The sequence below is a fragment of the Cervus canadensis genome, chromosome 29, assembly GCF_019320065.1.
Source record: "Cervus canadensis isolate Bull #8, Minnesota chromosome 29, ASM1932006v1, whole genome shotgun sequence".
In the NCBI taxonomy this organism is placed as follows: Eukaryota; Metazoa; Chordata; class Mammalia; order Artiodactyla; family Cervidae; genus Cervus; species Cervus canadensis.
The window spans coordinates 42,163,777-42,189,551 of NC_057414.1; the positions used below are offsets into that span (position 1 = coordinate 42,163,777).

General features: G+C 42.7%; 1 protein-coding gene across 4 annotated transcripts in view; it reads left to right on the forward strand.

Moving 5' to 3' along the window:
* Positions 1-11,712: 11,712 nt before the first annotated feature.
* RCE1 (Ras converting CAAX endopeptidase 1) overlaps positions 11,713-25,775 on the forward strand; it is a 78,410-nt gene continuing 64,347 nt past the window's right edge. Inside the window, exons 1-3 of one of the 4 annotated variants that reach the window (XM_043451074.1) lie at positions 11,713-11,860; positions 14,354-14,495; positions 22,157-22,210. In XM_043451074.1, the coding sequence (XP_043307009.1) occupies positions 11,831-11,860; positions 14,354-14,495; positions 22,157-22,210 (226 nt within the window). In that variant the 5' untranslated portion in view covers positions 11,713-11,830. Of the gene's footprint in view, positions 11,861-14,353; positions 14,496-22,156; positions 22,211-25,775 lie in introns of those variants that run through there. The other 3 variants (XM_043451079.1, XM_043451077.1, XM_043451076.1) reach the window with 3 other exon arrangements.

The following is a 25,775-nucleotide window of genomic DNA, read 5'->3' on the forward strand; positions in this document are numbered from 1 at the left end:
CTTTCCTCATTCTTCCTGGGCCATTTCATCTACCACGCTGCAGCCAGCATGGTCTTTTAATTTTTTCCCCTTATTTATTTATTTTTGGCTCTGCTGGGTCTTCTTGGCTGCCTGCGTGCTTTTCTCTAGTTGCAGAGAACAGGGGCTACTCTCTAGTTGTGATGTGCAAGCTTCTTATTGCAGTGGCTTCTCTTGCTGCTGAGCATGGGCTCTGGGGCCCAAGGGCTTCAGTAGTTGCAGCTCCTGGGCTCTAGGGTACAGGCTACATAGTTATGGTGCGGTGGTTTAGTTGCTCTGTGGCAAGTGGGATCTTCCTGGACCAGGGATAGAACTCATGTCTCCTGCATTGGCAGGCAGATTCTTCACCACTGAGGCACCAGGGAAATCCCTAGAGTGGCTTTTATTTTTTTTTTAAACACAACAATCTGACAGATCACTTTGCTGAAAGCCCTTCTATGGCTCTCCAACATCTTTGGGATAAAGCCTAAAGTTCCTGCTGTTCTTCCTACACAAGGCCTTTCCTGGGCTCCAAATCTGGGACAGGGCCCTTCTAGCATCACTGGCCTCTCACTGCCCATAGCTTGTGGTGGCATACGGGATCTTAATTCCCTGACCAGGGATTGAACCCACACCTTCTGTAGTGGAAGCATGGAGTCTTAGCCACTGGAAGTCCAGTTCATAGTTGTATCCCCAGCAGAGCAGACATGTAGATATCTGTGCAATAAATTAGTGAATAACAGAAAAGACCTTGAGGGAGAAGGTGATTCCTTGTTATAAACAGAAGCAACTAAGATGTTTTCATACCAAACAATGTGTGTTTAATTTATTTTACCCCTGATCTATCTCCCATCACTTAAGTAACAGCAAGTGCTTCCTGGATACTGTCCTCTGCAGAAAAATGATACAGAAGATGAAAGTCTTGGTTTTTGACTCTTAATTAGATCTTTTCAAATCTGTTGCAGAGAAGATGTTTTTGAAAGCTGCAGTCTTTTAAAAACATTGTGAGAACCAGATTCTTGACAGGGATTTCTTTTTTCGTTTTCGGTTTTTTTTTCTTCCTCTTAAATCTCAGGAGACAGAACCCAGTGAACCTAAAGTTTGGAGTTTATGCCATCAACTGTCTAATTGGAAAGCACATGTGAATTTTCCTTCCACACAGAAGATATAATCCTTTTTGAGCTTGGAGCAAAACTGAAACAGATTGGGAAAGAGAGCAAGAGAGTTCAGATGCAACTGTGGGACTTTGTTTTCTGTTCCCACCATCAAACAACAGGGGATGGAAGAGGCTCATAATCCACTTCATTACTGGAACTCTGAGAAGACACAGCCTTTCAAAGCACCCGGTGCTGGGGCTTCCCTGGTGGCTCAGTGGTCAAGAATCTGCCTGCCAATGCAAGACAGGGGCTTGATCCCTGATTGGGGAAGATCCCACATGCCTTGAGGCAACTAAGCCCGATTGCCGCAACTATTGAGCCTGTGCTCTAGAGCCGGGAAACCGCAACTCATTGAGCCCGTGTGCTGCAACTACTGACGTCCTTGCACCCGAGAGCCCATGCTCTGCAACAAGAGAAGCCACTGCGATGAGAAGCCCGAGCATCGCAACTAGAGAGTGGCCCCCACTCAGCGCAACTAGAGAAAAGCCCTTCACAGCAGCCAAGACCTAGCATGGCCAAGAATAAATAAAATCTAAGCCCCTGTGCTAACAAGAACAATTGTCAGAGTAGAAGTGGCACCGTCACCTGTGTAGGCAAAGTAGGCCTGATATCAACTTCATCTCCTCACCACCCCCAGCCTTCTCATTCCCTAAGCCCAAGTCTTCTTGGCTCCTTGACTTTGCAGGGACTCAGGAAAGTTCCTTGGTGCCCAGCCCCTGAGAGGCGTGTGGGAGCCAGCTGAGAACTGGGTGCCTTCGGGGACTGCTTTGGGGGGGGTGGTGAGAACCCCACAGTGGTAGAGGCTGAGGCGTATGTGACCCAACTCAGGGACCCACTGGGGGCTCAGATGTACCAGGAAGAGCTGAAGTGGGAGCCACTGAACTTCCTACGAAGCAATCACTGCTTTCCGTTTACACCAAGACCACAGCTTCCACCTGCCAGAGAACAGTAACTCTGCAGTAGCCACAGTGCCCAATGGCTAAAACCAAGTTGGCAGTTAGGCAAGAGAGACAGAAGATGACACTTGACCTTGAAGCCCCTTCCCTGGTATCAGAATAATACAGAAATCTCAACACAGAACACCGTGAGAAGAAGACTGGGAGGAGAATCCTAAGAGACTGAGTTTAAAACTTGATTTAGTTTTAAACTATGATTGAGCTGTCTTGAATTGGCATGGTTTATTATTTATCTGCCTTTAGTAGAAATGGAGGCTGAAGAGCCAGGTTGAGAAATCAAGAAAATTATGTATTTCCTCACCTAAGTCTGTGACCTGAGGTTGTAAACAAGCCTGCTATACCAGGAAATGTCAGAATGGTGGGCCTGTGAGGGGAGCTCCAGCACCTTCCAAGGAATGGCCTGATTTCTCGAGACTACGAGGAGGCCAACTCAGAGTTGTAATACCAATTCAGACATCATTTGCAAAGATCATGTAGTTGAAAGCAAAAGTCTGCCGATGAGCCAAGATAAAGTCAAATAGGGCATCTGATGGTTGTGGGTAGAGGAGGGGTGTGGAGCCCTACCTGGAGCTCCCTTCTACAGTGTGGAAAAGTCTGGGGTTCCAGGAGCATCGCAGGATGTGCTCTGAGCTGAGTAATGCCCTAAGGGCACGCTGTTGCTGACTAAACTGGAGAAACTGGACCTGATTTGAGGACACAGAAGTATTACATCCATTTATCTTTGTCCAGTTTGGATTCAAAACAGTACTTGTTTATGGACCATCCGTCCCAAACTATTTTTAACTTGCAAACGTAAGCACCATTAAAAACTGGGCCTAAAAACACATTTGAATGATTCCAGCTCATGTAGGAACAGGCTGGGATCAACCATGATTCTCAATATTTTTTATCTTACCTCTCAGTATATATGGTGCGTGAGTGCCCAGTCATGTTTGACTCTTTGCAACCCCATGGACTGTAGTCTTCTGGGCTCCTCTGTCCATGGGATCTTCCAGGCAAGAATACTGGGGCAGGGATTTCTTCCAGGGAATCTTCCTCCTCCAGGGAATCTTCCCAATCCAGGTATCAAACTTGAGTCTCCTATGTTTTCTGCACTGCCAGGTAGATTCTTTATCACTGAGCCACCTGGGAAACACTTACTTGTCAATAACGAACTACCTTTTTCTTCTAAAAAGCTTATGCCACAAACCCCTGGTAATACATGGTGAAAAAAAAGTCTGATGATACCTGTATACCTGAAATAAAATTTGCAGCATTTGCTTAGTGCTAATAACTGAAGGGATATCTTTGGGGTTCCTTGAGCAAATTGCACTGGAAAATGTGAGTTGTGCTGGGAAACTGACAGTGCCAGACTCAAAAAGGGGAGATTCTGCATCCATCTTTGAAGTTATAGATCTCAGGTTAGTTTTCTATATTGTAGCCTGATTTACCTGTGCTGTGGCAGATAGCTAGGAACTAGTCAGTTCAACTATTATTGCCATCTGAAACTTTCTGGTGATTAGGACACAAGGTCCTGGAGTCTTGTGACCTTGTTGAAATTCTAGGCCATCACTTTCTAATTGTGTGACCTTGGACAAGTTATTTAATTTCTCTAAGCCTAGATTCCCCTGAAAATAGGGGATACCTGTAAGTGAAGTTGTGGTGAGAAATTAAACAATGCATGTCAGGTTCGTGATAGCTGGTGCCCGGATAAGGACTTAATAAATGTTAGCTATTGCTGAGATTATTATTTTACTTGCTTTGTATGTAGGCAAATCTTGCCTTAAGTAAAACATAATGTATGAAAATTTAGATTTGCAAAAAAGGTGAAATGGGGTTGTTTGCATTGCAAAAGGATTCTTCAGTTAATGAAGGAACTGATAACAGGATTTCTTTCAGGCAGTCCATTTCCCAGTATGTTCATCTTTTTAACATTTAAAAAATATTTTTATTTATTTTTATTGGAGTCTAATTGCTTTACAATGTTGTGTTAGTTTCTGCGGTATAACAAAGTGAATCAGCCACACGTACACATATATCTCTTCCCTCTTGAGCCTCCCTCCCACCACTCCTCATCCCATTCACTAGGTCATCGCAGGGCTCTGAGCTGAATCCCCTGTGCTATAGAGCAGGTACCCACTAACGATCCATTTTACACACGGTAGTGTATATATGTCAGTGCGACCCTCTCAGTTCCTCCCCCCCCATCCCATCCCAGTATGTTTAAAATGATTTGATTCACACAAAACAGGCTTTATACATTTGAGGAACACAGTGTATAAGGCAAAGGACATCTGTAATATACAATCACTCAGGGCAGGTCTGAACCACTATGACAAGTTAACAATAACAGTCGTGGGTATTTCTCTCTACCCTTTATAAAAGGATTAGATGAATTCTCAGTGATTTCAAAGGGCAAAGCTGGGAACAATGGATGGAAGACACAGCAAGGCAGATTTCATTTCAGTATATAGGAAAACTCTACCAAACCACTGCTGTCCAAAACCGAATGGATTGTCTCTGAGGTGGCATATTTCCAACAATTCATGTAAATTCTTCTGTTCAAGTAAATTCAACATTTCAAGTAAAAACTAGATATTAACTTGTCAGGACAGTTGGAATGACTATTGCATGATATTAGGGAGGTGTTTCCTAATCCTAAACTCTTAAAATATGCAACTATTAATAGATCGACTCTCTGCCTTGAATACCAGGAATAGGTTGAGGAAGGAGGTAGAGAGAGGCTGTTTGGGAGGAGGGGTGGAGATAAAGGAAATGAGCTGGAAGAAAATATTGCTCCTCTGGTTTGGAAGTACGAGATTAAAGGACTTCTGAGATTTCTTCTAATTTAAAGATTTTGAAACTCTCAAATTGTTTCACTGATGCTTACTGTTCATGGCTCAGTCATGTCTGATTCTCTGTGGCCCTGTGGACTGTAGCCCGCCAGGCTTCTCTGTCCATGGAATTTTCCAGTCAAGAATACTGGAGTAGGTTGCCATTTCCTCCTCCAGGGGATCTTCCTGACCCAGGGATCGAACCCGAGACTCTTGTGTTTCCTGCACTAGCAGGTGGATTTTTACCACTGGCGCCACCTGGGAAGCCCCCAGATTGTTTCACAGATGCTATTTCAATCATATTCCTGGGAGAATTTTCCTATTTTAGTTGTGGAAAACTAGAACATAACACCTAAAGTAAGTGGTAAAATGGGAAAAGAATGGAGACATCCTGATCTTTTTTATTTTTGATCCCACAGCCTCTTCTCAGCTGTGAGAATGAGAGTTGGGGAAACAGAAGATAGAAGTGGTCTTAAAGCTAGAAAGGGTGAAAATCAAGTCAACTTTGGAGCTCAGTGAAAAATAAGCTCAATCAAGTTTCCATATTACTAGCTTTAAAGACTTTGTATAGCACCATTCCTGGAAAAATACTTCAGAGTACTGTAATCAACCTTCTTAAGTGAACAATGCAAAGAAACAGAGGAAAACAATAGAATGGTAAAGACCAGAGAGTTCCTCAAGAAAACTGGAGATACCAAGAGAACATCTGATGCAAAAATATGCACAACAAAGAACAGAAATGGCAAGCACCTCACAGAAGCAGAGGAGATTAAGAAGAGGTGGCAAGAATACACAGAAGAACTGTACAAAAAAGTCTTAATGACCTGGATAAACATGTTGGTATAGTCACTCACCTAGAGCCAGACATCCTGGAGTGTGAAGTCCAGAGGGCCTTAAGCATTGCTGTTGTTCAGTCGCCAAGTCGTGTCCGACTCGTTGTGATCCCCATAGGACTGTAGCCCACCAGGCTCCTCTGTCCATGGGATTTCCCAGGCAAGATTACCAGAGTGGGTTGCCATTTCCTTCTCCAGGGGATCTTCCTGACCCAGGGATTGAACCCGTGTCTCTTGCACTGGCAGGCGACTGCTTTACCAACTGAGCCACCTAGGAACAAAACTAGTAGAGGTGATGTAATTCCAGCTGAGCTATTTCAAATCCTAAAAGATCATGCTGTTAAAGTACTGCATTCAATAGGTCAATAAATTTGCAAAACTCAGCAGTGGTCACAGGACTGGAAAAGATCAGTTTTCATTCCAATCCCAAAGAAGGGCGATGCCAAAGAATGTTCAAACTACTATACAATTGTGCTCATTTCACATGTCCGCAAGGTTATGCTCAAAATCCTTCAAGCTGGGCTTCAGCAGCAGTGTGTGAACTGAGTGTGTCTAGATGTACAAGCTGAGTTTGGAAAAGGCAGAGGAACCAGAGATCAAATTGCCAACATCTGTTGGATCCTAGAAAAAGCAAGAGAATTCCAGAAAAGTATCTACTTCTATTTCATTTACTACGCTAAAGCCTTTGACTGTGTGGATCACAACAAACAGTGAAAAATTCTTAAAAAGATGGGACTACCAGACCATCTTACCTGGCTCTTAAGAAATCTGTATGCAGGTCAAGAAGCAACAGGTAGAACCAGACATAAAACAATGGACTGGTTCAAAATCAGGAAAGGAGTATATCAAGGCTGTACATTATCACCCTGTTTATTTAACTTATATACAGAGAACATCATGTGAAATGCTGGGCTGGATGAAGCACAAGCTGGAATCAAGATTGCCAGGGGAAATAGCAATAACCTTGGGTAGGCAGATGATACCACCGTTATGGCAGACAGTGAAGAGGAACTAAAGAGCCTCTTGATGAAGGTGAATGAGGACAGTGAAAAAGCTGGCTGAAAACTCAACATTCAAAAAATTAAGATCGTGGCATCTGGTCCCATCACTTCGTGGCAACATATGGGGCAAAAATGGAAACAGCGACAGACTTTATTTTCTTGGGCTCCAAACTCACTGCAGATGGGGACTGCAGCCATGAAATTAAAAGACACTTGCTCCTTGGAAGAAAAGCTATGACCAACCTAGACAGCATATTAAAAAGCAGAGATGTCACTTTGCTGACAAAGGGCCATATAGTCAAAGCCGTAGTTTTTGCAGTAGTCATGTACAGATGTGCAGTCCATGGGGTTGCAAAGAGTCGAACACGACTGAGCAACTGAACAACAACTGTGATCATACAGCTAAACCAAGACTGAACATATGGAATCAGTGTCCTCCTTTAATGAAGCAACTAGAAGAAGAATCTTTGACCCAGTCAACCTACATGTCTTTCAAATAAAGCTGATCATCTGGCCTTTGAACCAACAAGTTTACTTTGGCCATACATGACCAGATCACACAGCTGTTTCCATTCCCAAGTCTTCTGTTATACAAAGACTACATCCCTTGTGGTGGACACCAGCTGGCAGGACAAAGGCAGCCCTGCCTAGAGAGAAGGTAAAAAGCCAGTCAGGAGAGGAGAACTACTTTGTGACATAGATTTCATTGGTTACCTAGGAAGTGGAGAAACTGGACACTAACAGGAAAGGAATGCTACCTCCTGGGCTGGCTACAAAAGCTGCTACTAGTAAATGAGAAATCAGTGCAAAGGGTGATTGTCAGCCAGGAAAAGCAGGAAGCTACCTAATATCACAGTCAGTCATTCTAAGAAGGAGAGGAAGAAAACATAGGGGTGGGGGTGAAGAAATACTCTAGTTTTACAAACACTGATACTGTCTTGGGGGGAGAATCTTTCCTTTGCTGTAGTCCAAGAATTGGCACAGAAGTCAGCACGCCTATGGCCTCCAGTGCCCTCCATAACCTAACCTGCCTCTGCAAGAACATCCCTGTGTGACCCCTGAGAGGGAAGCAGAGGGAGGTGAGTCGTGAAGCTGCCCCAGATTCTGTGCTCCGGGTGGAGAAGGCCTCAAGAAGGTGAAGGGATGAGCTAATCTGAGCTTCCTGGCCCCATTTCCAAGGAAGTGATTAGTGGAGAGGCACCTGGGACCTGCTCCATTTCAGGAAACCCGGTTATGGGAACTGGTGGGGCACAGACTTGACTCAGGACCCGAGAGAAGCAGTTAACCCTTCTCTATTGCCTGCATGAGAAACAGGCTCTCTTAACCATTTCCCTGGGGGAAAGAAACTGCTCAAGGGGGTTTAGTTTTGCAACAGCCTGAGAAAGAGGACCTCAGGGATATTTTGCACTTAAGCGCCCAGCGTCATTCCTTCAGGGCCTTTGAACACTCTAGGGGAGCCTGGGAACAAGGTGGTTGCTGTTCAGTCCATAAGTCACATCTGATTCTTTGCGACCCTGTGGACTTCAGCACGCGAGCCTTCCCTGTCCTTTGCTATCTCCTGGAGTTTGCTCAGACTCATGTCCATTGAGTTGGTGATGCTATCCAAGAGGGTGGGAACAAGTTAGTTCCTAAGTATCCAGTAATGATATACCCAGAGAGGGCACACTCAAACAGAAAGGCAGCTCCACGGTTCCTGAAATACCACTGTTGACCTGGTAGCATTTCCTCAAATGTTCTGGTTCTACTCAAACCCTTGGGTTTGGGTCAGAATCAATCCGGGGCTCTTCAGATGGGGTCTCTTTGGCCAGACTGGGGCTTTCTTCTCAGAATAAACAGCATGTGTAAAGTGGGCATGCACCAGTGATCCAAATCCTGAGGTAAGTAGATGAATGCAGGCAGTCAATATGCCACTAAGTCTAAGCACTGGTTGTTGTTGGACCATAAAGAAGGCTGAGTGCTGAAGAATCGATGCTTTCAAATTGTGCTGACGAAGACTCTTGAGAGTCCCTTGAACTGCAAGGAGATCAAATCAGTCAATCCTAAAGGAAATCAATCCTGAATATTCATTAAAAGGACCGATACTTTGGTCATCTGATGCAAAGAGCTGACTCATTGGAAAAGACCCTGATGCTGGGGAAGACTGAAGCCAAAAGAAGAGGGGTGGGCAGAAGATGAGATGGTTGGATGGCATCACCTACTCAATGGACATGAATTTGAGCAAACCCCAGGAGATGGTGAAGGACAGAGGAGCCTGGTGTGCTGCAGGCCATGGGCTTGCAAAGAGTTGGACATGACTTAGCAACTTAAAGACAACAACAACTAAGGACTGGGGAGAACCGACCCCCTGAAGACATTGCTCGTTAAGACTCTGAACATGTTCAGAGCAGCATCCGAAAGCTCTTTCGTTGACCTGGTTGACTAAAATGAACTTAACCTCACACAGATCATTTCATTTCTTTGGGCCTCAATTTTTTCATCTACTGGGTATCACTGATAACCTCTATAATCCTTTCTGGCTCTAACATTCCACTACTTTGAGGATGGGCTCTGAGTAAATACAGTTTTAATAATGTGGAGTCACTCCAGTAGTATGTAAGGTTCTAGACCCCAAACAGAATGGGGGCACACACTCACAGGTGAAATAAGGGTGAAGCTGTGGCTCATTCAAGCCTTAGTTTGTAGGGAGGTGAATGTATCTGAGGTCATTGTCTTAGCTTTTGCACGGAGGGGCTGGCTTCTCCTGGTCACGTTGATGTCCCTATACTGCGGAACCCTGAGACAAACAGGCAGGTCACATCCATGTGGGAGATGCACTGCATAGCTGTAGGAAAGTGGAAAGAGTGGTTAAGAGATTTTTATTTCAGGGGCTTCCCTGGTGGTCCAGTGGTTAAGAATCTGCTCTGCAATGCAGGGGATGCAGGTGCAATCCCTGGTTGGGGAGCTAAGATTCCACATGCCATGGATGATGCAACTAAGACCCAATGCAGCGAATAAATAAAGAGGTTATTATTTCAGATTCTGGCTCTGCCATTTACAAACTCAGTGTCATACAACCTCCTCTTGGAACCTCAGTTTCATCATTTGTAAAACAACGATAACAATACCTCCCTTAGAAGGTTGGGAGGACTACTTAAGATAAACGAAAGGTGAAGGCCACTTAGAACAGCAAGTCCCCATCAAACTTTGCTGACTACAATGGTTTATATGGCAGCGATCCTGATGGCAGGCCCTCAGATCACAGGCTCCCTTTATCACTTCTGCCTATGTCTGGTCCCTGGCTATCACTGTTAGGCATTCGTTAACTCTAGGATGATGTTGGATGTCCCAGTGCCTGTTCATCCCTGAAGTTCACTCCAAGGACAAGGGCTTGAAGACCAACTCATCTGAAGTACTTCTACACTGGGACTGTTTCTCCACCCTTCCTGAGAATCCCAGTGTCATTCTCAAGGTGGGGCATTTTCTGCTGAGCCAACACTTGCCATAGGAAGTATTTTAAATAGCCATCTTCAGCATCTTGGTTTCTCACTCATCAACGATCGCACAAGGTACTTGTGAGAGTTAAAAAAAAAAAAAAATGTATGTAAAGAGCCAGTGCTACCTGACAACAGGCTGTCAGTCAATCTTAGCTCCCTTCCCTTTGCAATCACCTTCCTAAAGCAGACACCTGAGAGAGAAGAGAGTGAGGGAGAGGAAGGTGCCAATGATTTCCCAAATGTTAGCTATCTTAGCAAGTCCCAGATGGTATTATGATGAACTTTCCATAAATATAATAAAAGCCATTTTTCTCCAGTAGGTCTACCTGTGAGCAACAGAGGTGGGGAGGGTGGTCCACAGCACTGAACAAAGATGAAGAAGGCTATGATCCAGGTCTCAGTACACATATACTATGGAGCAGCACCAAAGCTGTGTTCGGGACAGGCACTCTGCCAGCTCCCCTGCCTGTTTTGCCCAGTCCTGGCTTCTTGGAGCTGGGGTGGAAGAATTTTCCCTGAAGGAAAGCAGCCAACACCCTGCCCCACCCTCCTCCTTGGGCAACTCTGCCAGGCAGGACTCTCTCTCACTAGTTTTCTTTTGGATGCCTGAGGAACCAGCTGCCAAATTATCAGTTTGGGCTCAAGCCCCTCTTACCTGCCCCTCCCTGACCAGCCCTGAGCTCACCAGCCAGAGTCTGGAGGACTACCTTCTTTCCCATCAGCTGGGAATGCTCTCCCGGAGCTTCTCCTGTGAGCCAGAGACTAAGAAACCCTGGTCCTGTCATTGGCATATTTAATGCACAAACGTGGGGAGTTTGTTCCTTTCCAGATCCTAACTATCGCTGGCTGGGCACCCGAGGATTAAGCTGGGGACCTGCTCGGGACAGGTTGCCAGATAAAATACAAGTCTTGAATTTCAAAAGTCCAGTTTTGAATTTCAGATGAACCAATTTTTTTTTTTTTTTTAGTATATATATGTCCCAAATGTTGCATAGGATACAGGTACGATTAAAATATTTTTAAAACCTGAAATTAACATGTAACTCTTTTTTATTTGCTAAAGTCTGGGAACCAGAGGCTGGCGTGGGGCACCTGGAGCAGCCCCTCCAGGAGGTGAGACTGTTCGGAGGTCAGGCACCGGCTTGGGAATCCCGCATCCGGCACTTCAGCCCCTCTCCAGGCGAGAGGCCAAGGGCTGAGGGCTGCACCTCACGGCGGGACCGTGGGAAAGTTCTTTCGGGAGGAAGGAGGAGTCGTGGCCTGGCCTCATTCCTGCTCGCCCACAGCCTCGGCTGCCACCCGCAGGCTCTCCCCATCGCCGCCGCGCGCCCAGCCATCCGCCCACCCGCCGCCGCCGCCACTACGGGGCCCTCCTGGCCACGCCAGGCAGGTCCCGGCGGCACTCCGCGTCTGGGAGGGGGAGGGGCGCCGAATGCGCAGGCGCGGCGGGCCGGTGGGTGGAGCGCGCGGGGGCGGGGGAAGGGGAAGGGACGGCGTCGGGCGGCCAGACGAGGGCGTGGGCGTGGGCACTGGCGCGGGCGGAGGTCGTAGCCCCCGCGGGCGCCCCGCCACTGGGTGCGGTTGCTGCTCCCGGCGCGGAATGGAGGGGCCGGCGGTGGCAGTTTGCGAGGTGATGCCGGGAAGGGAGAGAAAGCAAAGGAGGACACTCTGAGGAGACGGGTCTTGTGAGGAGGCCGAGAAGTTTGGGCAGAGGGGGCTGGCGTTGCCTGAGGGAGAAGGAAGGTTCGGGAATGGTAGGATTCGGTTCAAGTCAGCCTGTCCCTCGCGGGGTTGTGAGGAGCAGATGAGACGCGAGGCGTAGGAGCGCCTGGGCAGTCAAACCCGGCGCGGGGGGCGCTCAGAAGTATTTAGTCAGTGTGTGTGGGGAGGGGCATGGTCGTCCGCTGAGCGCGGGTGTCCCCCCCCGCCGCCACCTGACTCCTAAGAAAGCTACTCAGGAAGCTCAAGGGTTTTGCCACACCTCAGCGGACGCTAGGGCTCGAGCTCGGATGGCAGCCCGTGCCGGGAGAGCGCGCGGACAGCAGGGATGAGGGGGGACGGCGTCGGGGGGAGTCGAGGCCAACTTGTGCTGAAGTGGGGGCGAGGGAAGGCCGGGTCAGGCCCGCGGATCACCAGAGTTTTGGAGGGGATTCCTGGGTCAGGGCCCGGACAGCGGGGTGATGAGAACCTGAGGTTCGGACGCCTCAGTCACCCAGCTCAGACCACCATGGACCTGAGATGCTCTGGAGGGTGGGACTGAACACCGAGCACAGAGTGGCCGCTTTCATTCATTCGTGACAGAGTTTTCACAGCCTTACCTGATTGAATTCTTTACTGACCTCGTAGTTAACTGTAAACCGTAGACGGATTAATTACTAGTCATTCAGTTCAGTCGCTCAGTCGTGTCCGACTCTGCGACCTATGGACTGCAGCACGCCAGGCCTCCCCGTCCATCACCAACTCCCGGAGCTTGCTGAAACTTAGGTTCATTTAGTCGGTGATGCCATCCAACCATCTCATCCTCTGTTGTCCCCTTCTCCTGCCTTCGCTCTTTCCCAGCATCAGGGTCTTTTCCAATGGGTCAGTTTTTCGTCGAAGCAGAACCCATAAGCTCTGGGTTCTATCCTAGGTTCTGTCATCTGTAAAATCTAAACCTCCAACTTTCTTTGACAACAAAGAAGGCAGGAAGATTGGGAAGACCTCTAGAACTAGCTAGTACTTAATTGTTTGTTGTTTAATCACTGAGTCATGTCGGACTCTCTTGCGACCCGTCTATGGACTGTAGCCGGCCAGGCTCCTCTGTCCATGGAATTTCCCAGGCAAGAATACTGAAGTGGGTTGCCATGTCTTCCTTCAGGGGATCTTCCTGACCCAGGGGTGGAACCAGGTCTCCTGCATTGGCAGGCAGATTCTTTACCACAGAGACAGATTAAATAGAACCATAGTCTACAAGAGGTTGACCTGAAGGCACCTCGAGCTTTCCCAATCTTCCTGCCGCCTTTGTTGTCAAAGAAAGTTGGAGGTTTTACAGATAACAGAAGCTAGGATAGAACCCAGAGCTTCTGACTCACAGGCTAGTGTTCTTTTCCCAACTGCTCTCTCATTATGGATAAACTGCGGGAAAATCTGAACAGAGGGAGCACAGTAAGTCAGAGGATGTGTGAGGGAAAGTGTTAGACTGTAGAAAAGCCTGAAAACCATCCTTACAAACTGGTACAAATTAGGATCTTAGTTCCCATGTTCTCATGCTGAGATCTTTCTGCCTTTAAAAAAAAGGGGGGCAGGGTAATAATTTTTGCTACAGGTACCTCAGTGTGGAAGTGAGAGTCTACTTTCATAAATAATCATGGAAATTTAATACAATATATTTTATTTTAAAATGATCAAGATTGAATGTTTTACCAAGATACCTTCGAGACCTGTTCAAGTTAGAATATTGTGTGCAGATGACTTTATTAGAAATAATAGCTAATATTTATTAAGCATTTACTATCTGCCAGGCACTGTGTTAAACATTTTGAACATATTGTTTTGCTTACGTTTGGCAGCCACTATATGTAGTAGATTTGTCCTCATTTTTATAAGTGAGGAAGCAGTGTTACAGAGAAGTAACTTGCACAAGGTCACATGCTAGTATTTGACTCATCAGGGTTTCAAACCCTGGTAATCTGCTTCCAAAGTCAGTGCTCTTAACTAGTATTTTGACCTTGGGAAATGTTGATATAATGAAAAGTAAAGATTCACAAGCAGATGCCATTATTATTCATAATCTTCATGTTGACTTCTGTTTGGAAAGAAAAAAAGAAACAGGAAAAACAAACTCCCACTTAATTTTTCCAACTTATTATTTCCAGATGAATTTATCCTTTGAATAAAACAGTTTGTTGTCTTCATTTCCTGTTTTGGACATTGTGTTGAATTTCACTGTCTCCCTTTTATGTCACTCACCTAGCTATTTCCTCTGTTTAGACACAATGCTTTGTTCCTTAACAAGTGTAAATCTGACATTTTGCAAGCAAGAATATTATTTTTTGGAAATGAGAATTATTAACTATCATACAAGTTTATTGTTACCATGATTTTTAAAGAAGATTGTGGTTTCTTTGAATTGTGCCCTTTCCAGATTTTGAAATATTTAATAATTCACCAGAGGTGTGAAACAGCAGGAGTATCAAAGGGAGCATTGCTAGAAGGACAGCTAGTGATTTCCATAGAAGCATTAAATTCTAAGCACCAAGCAAATACTCTTCACTGTGTAACAACTAGTAAGTGGAGGAAGAAAAGATATTAATTTCAATCTGTTTTATCATGTTTTATGTTATATTTTATTTAAAAATTTCAATTAGTGTTTTATCTTTTATCAGCTCCAGAATTGTTCCATGATTAAACTTAAATTGTTCCATAATTAAACTTAAATGATTATGAAATAGGTATCTGGTGATTTACAAATCTGTCATACAGGAAAGGTGAGTAGAATGACTTAGCAGAAGATTATTTATTTTACTGGTTTAAATTCAGATTACTCAAAAACCATCTAACTCTTGCTCTTGGTTTTAACTTCCTTTTTCACAACTAAATTACATCACATTGAATTTTATCTCTTTCATACCCAGCCTTTGCTGGTTGGAAAAGAGCCGAAAAATGAAAAGAAATGAAATGATGAATGGTGCATACTTTGATAATCCTAATTTGCAGTTAATTTGAAAATATATGTTTCTTCCATTTGGCTCTTATTATTTCATCATTTTTTGCCTGTATTCTTGGAAAGCTGATGCATTGAGTGGCCCTGATAGCTAATTTTCTTGAATTTGTGAAGTGAAAACTTTTTTGTCTTGCTTTTTTGATGTGTGTGTATAGGTTTATTGAAGGATATTTTGGAATGAAGTTGTCCTGTCAGCCTGAGAGGAGTCACCCTGAGTCCCAGTTGAGGCTGGATAGTAGGTTAGGTGCTACAAGACATTTCACACTTGAACTGAATGACCTGTCTTCTCTTTGTGTACCTAGCAGTAAACTTCAAGAGGGGTATGATAGTTTGGGTTGCTGTTAACTCTGCGTGAACTCCATTCTGGCTGAACAGAGTTCCCACCATTCCTGAGAGAGGTAGTGAGCTACACGGCAAGAGTGATGTTTTTCTGCATATGGTTGTATTAGCTTGTCCACTGATCATGATCTAATAAACTGTGGTCAGAGTGGCAGGGTGATTTCACTCCAAGCAAAGGACTTGAGTCACAACAGCTTTTGGCAAGAAACTGAATTACATAGACATTTTGAGCCTAATGGACCACTTCAGTCCATCTAGTATAAGGAGCATTTCTCTTCTGTTTATTGTCTCTGATCTTTATATTTTTATTCTTCTTGGCAGGAGGAAAGGTGATATGTGCTTGTCATGAAACATTGTAGAAACATATACTGTGGACGGGGGCTTCCCTCATAGCTCAGTTGGTAAAGAATCCACCTGCAATGCAGGAGACTCCAGTTCGATTCCTGGGTTGGGAAGATCCACTGGAGAAGGGAAAGGCTACCCACTCCAGTATTCTTGGGCTTCCCTAGTGGCTCAGCTGGTAAAGAATCCGCCCACAGTACGGGAGACCTGGGTTTGATCCCCGGGTTGGGAAGATCCCTGGAAAAGGGAAAGGCTACTCACTCCAGTGTTCCACTCGGACCACAGTTTATTGGATCATGATCAGTGCACAAGCTAATACAACCATATGCAGAAAAACATCACTCTTGCCGTGTAGCTCACTACCTCTCTCAGGAATGGTGGGAACTCTGTTCAGCCAGAATGGAGTTCACGCAGAGTTAACAGCAACCCAAACTATCATACCCCTCTTGAAGTTTACTGCTAGGTACACAAAGAGAAGACAGGTCATTCAGTTCAAGTGTGAAATGTCTTGTAGCACCTAACCTACTATCCAGCCATTTCCTTCTCCTTTCTGTTTCTATTAGGTTGGTGCAAATGTAATTGAAGTTTTGGACCATGAATTTTAAATCCTTACAACTAGGCTCAAACACATCTTTTTTTAATAGAAATCAGAACCATTGTAATCAACAGATTTTTGCCAAATGAGAAATAAGTTTGTTTATTCCTATAGTGTAAAAATCTGTGCTTCGGGATTCAATGAACTCTTGGAAAGCATTTTCTTCCTTCTGCCGGTTGTGGAAGCATTTTCCCTGCAAAAAGTTGTTCAAGATGCTTGAAGAAGTGGTAGTTGATTGGCCAGAGGTCAGGTGAATATGGCGGATGAGGCAAAATGTGGTGGTCCAGTTCATTCACCTTTTGAAGCATTTGTTGTGTGACGTGTAGTTGGGCGTTGTCATGGAGAAGAATCGGGCCCTTTCTGTTGACCAATGCGGGCTGCAGGTTTTGCAGTTTTCAGTGCATCTCATCGACTTGCTGAGCATACTTCTCAGATGTAATGGTTTTGCTGGGGTTCAGAAGGGATTGTCCCAACCCAGGGATCAAACCAATGTCTCTTAACGTCTCCTTCATTGGCAGGCAGATTCTTTATCACTAGCACCACCTGGGAGGCCCCAAGAAAGCTGCAGTGGATCAGACCAGCAGCAGACCACCAATGACCGCGACCTTTTTTTGTTGCATGTTTAGCTTTGGGAAGTGCTTTGGAGCTTCTTAGTTCAGACACTGAGTTGATTGTCATATAAAATCCATTTTTCGTTGCACATCACAATCTGATTGAGAAATGATTCATTGTTGCATAGAATAAGAGAAGACGACCCTTCAGAATGACAATTTTTTTGATTTTTGGTCAGCTCATGAAGCACCCACTTATCAAGCTTTTTCATTTTTCCAATTTGCTTCAAATGCCAAGCAGTCATAGAATGGATGACATTGAGTTCTTTGGCAACTTCTCTAGTTGTAAGAGGAACAGCTTTGATGATGACTCTCAATTGGTTGTTGTCAACTTCTGATGGCCAACCACTATACTCCTTTTCTTCAAGGCTCTTGTCTCCTTTGCAAAACTTCTTGAACCACCACTGCACTGTCCATTCGTTTGCAGTTCCTGGGCCACATGCATTGTTGATGTCGTGCGTTGTCTTCATTGCTTTATGATCCATTTGAACTCAAGAAAATCGCTTGAATTTGCTTTTTGTCTAACATTATTTCCATAGTCTCAAATAAATATAAAATAAACAGCAAGTAATGTCATTAGGGAAAAACCAAACCAAGAATGAGCATTAAAACAATGTATAACATAACTTCATTTATTTAAAAATGTATCCCAATATCAGACGGTAAAGAATCTGCCTGCAATGCAGAAGACCCAGGTTTGATTCCTGGGTCCAGAAGATTCTCTGGAGAAGGGAATAGCTACCAATCCAGTATTCTTGCCTGGAAAATTCCATGGACAGGGGAGCCTGGTGGGCTATCCGTGGGGTCGCAAAGGGTTGTTGGACATGACTGAGTGACTAACATTTTCACTTTTTTTTCCTTTCCAATATTACATGGCAAATGGCAACAATGCAAACCTGCCATTGCTTTTGCACCAACCTAATACAATTTTATTAAAGTCATCTCTCTTATTCTGTATCTTTGTGGGTTTATTGCTTCTAAAAATATTCCTTTTCTATTGTATTGAGATTTCAGGAGAGAGTGAAAGTAGATATGTATGTTCAATCTGCCATCTTTATCTGAAAGTGAGTGATGTCATTGGCCTGCAATCTCTGATGATGAAGAATGACATATTCATTACCTAGTGTTGCTGTAACAAAGTACCACAAACTGGGTGGCTTAAAACAAAGTAAATTTATTCTCTTACAGTTATGAAGGCCAGAAGTCCACAATCAAGATGTCAGTAGGGTTGGTTCCTTCTGGAGGCTCTGAGGGAGAAATCGATTCCTTAGCTGTCTCCTACCTTCTGGTAGTTGCCAGCAAGCCCTTGGTGTTCCTTGACTTGCAGACATATTGCTCCAGTCTCTGTCTTCATGTAACGTTCTCTCTCTTCACATGGCCTTCTTATAAGGACATACCAGTTGGATTTAGAGCCACCCTAATCCAGTATGACTTCCATCTTAACTTGATAACGTCTATGAAGACCCTATTTCCAAATAAGGTCGTATTCACAAGTGTTGGGCTTTAGTCTTCAAAATCTCTTTCAGAGGCACATAATGCAATTCACAACAAATCAGAAAATTTTATTGCTGGAATGATCCATCTATGAGAAGCTGAGAAATGACTATATATAGTTTTTTCCTATCATTGTTCAAGACTTTAACAATTCCAGTGTTTCCCAAAATGTGTGTTACAAGATGTTTATATGAATTTTGAGAAAGGAGTTATGCAGTCATCTAAACTTGGGGAGTGCTGGTTACAAATGAATTTTGTTATTTTAGATCTCAGAACCTTTAATATGCCAGCATGGACTGTGAATCTTTAAAAATGGGCTCTAGTATGTAGCATTTCCCAAACATATGTAACCTTGTAGTTTTTTTTTAATCATCTTTTTTTTGTTTGTTTTTATAACCTGACTTTTAAAAAGTTTTCTTTATTTAATTTTTCGATGTTCTGGGTCTTCATTGCTGCATGGGCTTTCCTCTAGTTGCAGAAAGCAGCGGCTACTCTCCAGTTGCAGTACACGGGCTTCTCATCGCAGTGGCTTCTTTTGTTGTGGAGCATGGGCTCTAGAGTGTGCAGGCTTCAGCAGTGAGCTCAGTAGTTGCAGCTGCCGGGCTCTAGAGCATAGGCTTAATAGGTGTGGTGCATAGGCTTAGTTGCTCCGAGCCAGGTGGGATCTTCCCAGATCAGGGATTGAACCTGTGTTTTCTGCATTGGTAGGTGGATTCTTTACCACTGAACCACCAGGGAAGCCCTTAAGTCATCTTCTGTTTTATAAAGAGAATTTGGGACAATGTTGTTGCTTAAAAATACCTGTTCTGTCATCTTTGCATTTGAAGGATAGCGTTTTATTGCTTTAGTACAGAAAGATTGGAAGCATAGCTGAAAATCTGTGGAGCAGGCAGGATGATTGTTCTCCCTGCACGTGTTCACCCCAGGTGATCTATTTCTAACAATTTGTTGATAGGATACTTGTTAAAACTAAGGAAGGATGTTAGAGGAAACTGTGAGATATGCAGTTGAGAAGCATCGTGGACACACTGTGAGACATACAGGTGTGGATTGTTTTTTGTTAACGTTCTAGCTCCTCACTGATCACTAGTGTCAGCCTGCCAGCAGCTTCCCAATCCCTGTCCCAGTGGCAGTCACCCACTCCTTTAGGTCAGAACTAGAGTATGCCTGTGAAGAACACTAAGTTTAAAAATGCTTTTTGTTAAATTTAAAAAATTGTTAAATTTTTGTTAAAGGAATTTTTCATTTAATTTAGCTAAATTGAAATAGCCTCATGTATTAATAGCTAGTAGCTACTGTATTGGGCTTCCCAGGTGGCGCTAGTGGTAAAAAACTAGCAGGAGACTTAAGCCACTGGGTTTGATCCTTGGGTTGAGAAGATCCTTTGGAGGAGGGCAAAGAAACCCACTCCAGTATTCTTGCCTGGAGAATCTCATGGACAGAGGAACCTGGCGGGCTTCAGTCCATAGGGTTGCAAAGAGTTGAACATGACTGAGTGACTTAGCATGCATGCACGCACAGCTGCTGTATTGGACAGCACACATTTGGAGAATGATACTGCCTCTTACTGTAGATCAGTGATTCTCAACCTTTTTTCCCTGCCAGAAGAATACATATTTCTTGAGGTATTGACACATTTCCATTTGTTCTTACGGCAGTGATTCTTAGATTCTTAACTATGGGGTCACATCTCTCTGGGGGAAGGCATGTTCTATTTGGGGAAAAAAGCCTCCAGGTGGTTCTGATCTTCCCCACCCTCTTAGGGGCCTGTTCCCTCACTTACCCTCTTTCCCTGAAATTGTTCTAGGTGTTCTAATGTTCTGATTTAGAACTCTGGGTAAGAAAATTCTTACCTGATAGTCTGGTAAAGAGTAAATTTACTAAAGACTGAATTGGTTAAAGACCAAAAATGTTAATTGAATCTTATACTGGAATATGACTCATTGGCATGAGATACTCTGGTTATTAGCCATACTTTGCAGTCTTCCTGTGATTTTTTTTTCTATCAGGAATAGTAATATCCAAGAGGCAGCCCTGGTATTTAATATGGGTAAAGGAGTTGCTATTTGGTTCTCATCTCTAAGAAGTTATTCTGCCCCTGAACAGTTGTAGCCTCCAGTAACTTCTTTGGTGCTTTTTGTTAGTTGTTCAGTCACTAAGTTGTGTCCAACTCTTTGTGACCCCATGGACTGCAGCATGCCAGGCTTCCCTGTCCTTCACTATCTCCCAAAGTTTGCTCAGATTCTTGTCTGTTGAGTCGGTGATGCCATCCAACCATCTCATCCTCTGCTGCCCTCTTCTCCTTTTGCCTTCAATCTTTCCCAGTATCAGGGTCTTTTCCAATGAGTCAGCTCTTGGCCTCAGGTGACCAGAGTATTGGAGCTTCAGCTTCAGCCCTTCCAATGAATATTCAGGATTGATTTCCTTTCGGATTGACTGGTTTGATTTCCTTGCAGTCCTAGGGACCCTCAAGAGTCTTCTCCAGCACCACAATTTGAAAGCATCAGTTCTTTGGCATTCAAGTCTTCTTTTGGTCCAATTCTCACATCCGTACTTGACTACTGGAAAAACTATAGCTTTGACTATATGGACCTTTGTCAATGAAGTGATATTTTTGCTTTTTAATACATTGTCTAGGTTTGTTACAGCTTTTCTTGCAAGGAGCAAGCGTCTTTTAATTTCACGGCTACAGTCATCGTCTGCAATGACTTTGGAGCCCAAGAAAATAAAATCTGTCACCGTTTCCACTTTTCCCCTTCTATTTGCCATGAAATGGTGGGACCTGTAGGGAAAGAGCAAATTAGCCAAGATAGTGATGGTCAAGCTCTCTCGCCCCATGGCCTCTCATGCTCTCGCCCCACGTTCTGTGAATACATGGTTATGTAACAGCTGAGATCACTTGCAAGAGCTCTGCGCATGCACGCCACAGTGTATCGGCTTGGCCACAGGCCACTTTTGTTCTGTAAACATATATAAGCTCCACCTGAAACGCCATTGCGTCCTCATTATGGCTGTGTTGTGGCCGGGTTATGGTGTGTCCGCTGGGTCATCCATGAGGGACATGCCTGCTGCTGCTGTGGCTGCCATGCCAGTCAGGAGAGAATAAACATGTCTGCCGTTCCTGTGGCTCCTTGTGTTTTCTTGCAGCTTCCCGGCTCATGCCTCAGCGAACAGTGAGATACAGCAAGACAGGACCTGATGCTGGGATCTTAGTTTTTTGAATATTCAGTTTTAACCAGCTTTTTCACTCCTGTTTCACCCTCATCAAGAGGCTCTTTAGCTTCTCTTCACTTCCTGTCATTAGAGTGGTATCATCTGCATATCTGAGGTTGTTGATATTTCTCCCGGCAATCTTGATTCTAGCTTGTGAGTCATCCAGGCCAGCATTTTGCATGATGTACTCTGCAAAGAAGTTAAATAAGCAGGGTGACAATATACAGCCTTGACGTACTCCTTTCTCAATTTTGAACCAGTCAGTTGTTCCATGTCCTGTTCTAACTGTTGCTTCTTGGCCCAAATATTAGTTTCTCAGGAGACAGATAAGATGGTCTGATAGTCCTGTGTCTTTTAAGAATTTTCCATTTAGTTGTGATTCACACAGTCAAAGGCTGTAGTGTAGTCAGTGAAGCAGAAGTAGATGTTTTTTGGGAATTCCCTTGCTTTCTCTGGGATTCATGAAATTCCCTTGCTTTCTCTATGATCTCTGTGATGGTCATTATTAGTGACCATCTTTTAAATATTCTGTATCTATCAACAGTGATTTCAGGCTCCCATATGATTCTTTAGATAAAATCCATTTAATTGCTTCATTTGTGATACTTCTTTGTGTTCTGTTTCTTACAGTTGCTGCTACAGGAAGCATTTATGGTGGTTTGGTCCTCAAGAAGTTCCTTAAAGGTAAAGAATTATACCCAGCTTCCACAAGATTAAGTCTCTTCCAGTCAATAAATTTGGTATTTTCTGAAACAATATATACTGAAAGATAGGGTTATCAGATACAGCAAATAAAACTATGCCTCCCACTTAAATTGGAATGTCAGATAAACAGTGAATACCTTTTGGGTATACATGTGTTTTATGCAATAGTTTATCCTCTAGTTTATCTAGAATCCTACTGAAAGATGATCTATAAAATTGTATAGATACAGGAAAAAAATTGTCTAGGCCTAAGGCAAGATACCTAGGTCACTGTTCTCTGAATACGTTCCGTACAACCTCAAGCAAAGTTTTCCCAGATGTGAAATACAATCTTTAGTAAAATATTTGTTCCCATCTATCTCAGAGAAATAGTGTATGGAAAAATACTTTTACTATAAATCACTCTGGCTAGTTTTAACACTGTTTTACACATGTCAAAGTTGGTATGGTTTAGGCGTTTTCAGTGACCTTGATTTTAGAAGTTTTTTTTCCTTTGATTTGAGAATAATCTACAACCAAAGGACATACATTTGTTTAAGGAAACCGAAGGATTTGAGAACCACTGTGCTTTCCTTTTTATCTTTTATGGGTGTGTGATTTGTAACTATTGTCCAGTGGGCCTGTCTTTTCCTAATGAGTGCTAAATTTACAACTTTTACAAAATAATTTGTTAAAAGAAACTTTTCCCAATTAAATCTGAAATATAAGTAGATTGTAGTGTTTTTTGAACTTATGTTGTCATTCTTTAAGAAAATACGCCATGTATTAAATATAGAAACAACCAAAAAGCTACATTAGAAGGGTATTATGTTATAAAATAAATGGTAAAATGTATCGCCATTGGATTTTTTATTTATTTTTTTTCCATTGGACTTTTTAAAATGGCATGGTTTCTTAATGCTTTTTAAAATACAATCAATTTAAAATTTTAATTTATACCCAGATTTCCAGCAATTCAATTGCCTAAAACCAAAGTACCTGCCTTTATCTTGGTCATATCAAAGAAAAAAAAAAAATGTATTTTTTGCAACTCACAATATGAAAGACTAAAGACATAAACATATAGGAAGCAGTTCTGCCTTTTGAAACTTCTTTTTTGAAGTAGTTTTTAGTTTAACCATGGGGATTTAAAAGTGCTTGCTTGTTAATTTAAGGGTCATCAGGTGTATTCCCATTTGCCTTTCAAATTTTCTTGGCCCTCTGAATCTATGGATACCTTCCAGCTGTCTGTACCCTGGATCCCTAATAGACTTCAGCTTTTTGCTCTGTGGTTTTAATTTGTTTATATTCTGCTTGGTGTGCACACATTTAAAAGCAGTAATTATTAAGGAAGTGTAATAAAACAAAAAATAAATTGAGATTTTTGTTCTTCACTCTGTAGGAGATAAATTCTGTGGGAGCTTGGGTAGAATTTTCTCCCTGTGGTGACAATCAAAATGATGATTTATTGAGTATTTACTGTTTACTTAGCTTTGTGCTTGACACAGAGGGGTTACACTGGTAAACATGATATATTTGGTTTCTCCCCTTAATCCCACATTTAAGATATCTTAATTATTTAGTTATACTGCCTCCCAAAGCCAATGCCTGTAAGAAAGAAAGAATTGGCTTACTGTCCTGGAGAGTTTGCTGCAATTCTAAGACTCTCAGGAAATCTGAATTCAACTTTAAGAATCATGAATTGACTGCCTCAAAATCATCCAGTCCATTTATCAATCTTTTAGTTCTCTGCTTTTTTGGATTATGCCATTGAGATGATGCAAAGAGTGGAAAGATCATTCTTAATGCTGCTGCTCCATTTAAGTGTGTGAAAGTGCTTTGAAAGAAATGAAAATTCATAAAAATAAAAGAGAATATGTCATTAACACCAGGGAGGAGAAAGACTGTTTCCTGCAACATAAACCTGTATGGCACAATGAGTGGTTAGATCATACATAATGTATGATCTTTGACTAATCTTTGACTAATATTTGTGAAAGTGCTTTGAAAAAAGTGAAAAGCCAACTAAGTACAAGGAAATGGTTTTATGGTAATTGTTAACACTAGGGAGATCAGGTGTTGAGTATAGTTTATGGAATAACCATCTATTTATTATGCTAATACAAACTTTAGACAATTTGTGTCTTTTTGACTTAATTTGTTATTTTAACAAATTTTGTGCATATTTGTTTAAACTATTTTCATATCCTTGTGATAAAGTTGAGGTGGCTAACATTTGTATAAAGAGGAAGTACTGCATATCAAGTACACAATAAAAGTTGAGTCATTTGCTCATCGTCGGTCACATTTAGTAGCCAACTTTAGCCTGTCTTCTCTCTAGCTATTAGGCCTCATATTAGCTTTCACTCAATAATGCTATTTATTCTTGCTAATTAGTAACAAAAATAACTCAGTGAAGCTCACAGAGGAAATTGTCCAAGATTAAGATTTGAATCCCTTAGCTCTCTGGTTTATGTACCATTAATTATGCCTTTATTACTTTTGTTATTTAGCATTCCTATAACATTAGCAAACTGCTTTAAATTGGTCCTTTTGCAAAGCTTTTCACTATTAATTAACTTCATCAGTATGTCTCTGGTGGCTGATGGATTAACCACCAAATTTCCTGGTGATAAAGAATCACATATCTGTACAAAATTAATAGTATGCCTCTGAATTCAGTTTGTTAGCTGTTAAATCCTTTTCATTGCTCAGATGATTTCTTTCAGTGTCCAAAATAAGGTCTCTCCTCTTTCTAGGGGAACTTTTTCTCTGGTTCTTGAATACTTCAGATCAATTCCTATACAAACAGGCTCATATTTCTGGGTGTTTTCTTTATGCTGGATTAATGACAGATGAGATGATTAGATAGCATCACTGACTCAATGGACATGAATTTGAGCAAGCTCCAGGAGATAGTGGAAGACAGAGGAGCCTAATGTGCTGCAATCCATGGGGTTGCAAAGAATCGGACACAACTTAGTGACTGAACAACAGCAACAGCAATAAACAATGACCAAGATAATCTCCCTGGTTTCCTACCTCTCTAATGGTTTATGTTCTTTAAAAATTTTCTTTCTTCTCTGTCCCTAATTATCTGTACTTTTGTCCAGTAAACCTTTATTGAACCTCTGCCTTGCCACAAGGACATTATAATAAAATACAGTGTGAAAATAAAATACTGTGTGGTAAGTACTATGTAGTGCTTCTTTGGTAACACAGAGGATATTCCCTAAAGTTTAGTCACCAATATGCCTTTCTTCCCTTTATTATTCTTCATCATCATTCTACATTTACTTCAGATATCTTCTACTTTTAAGGCTTTAACTGTCATTTCTGTGTTGACGAGGCTTATTTTTTCTGTCTCTAATGTGTTTCCAGCTTTGATTGTCAATTAAATTATTCTGTTTGAGGGTTCCTCTGAAATATCATATGCAGCGTATCTAAAACAGGGTTCATTTTCTTTAACTTGCTGTGTAATCTCCACTGACATTAGTATCTCCAGTGATACTAACATTTTCATGATTCTCCAGGCTTAAAATTTTCAGCTTTTTGTTTTTGAGGG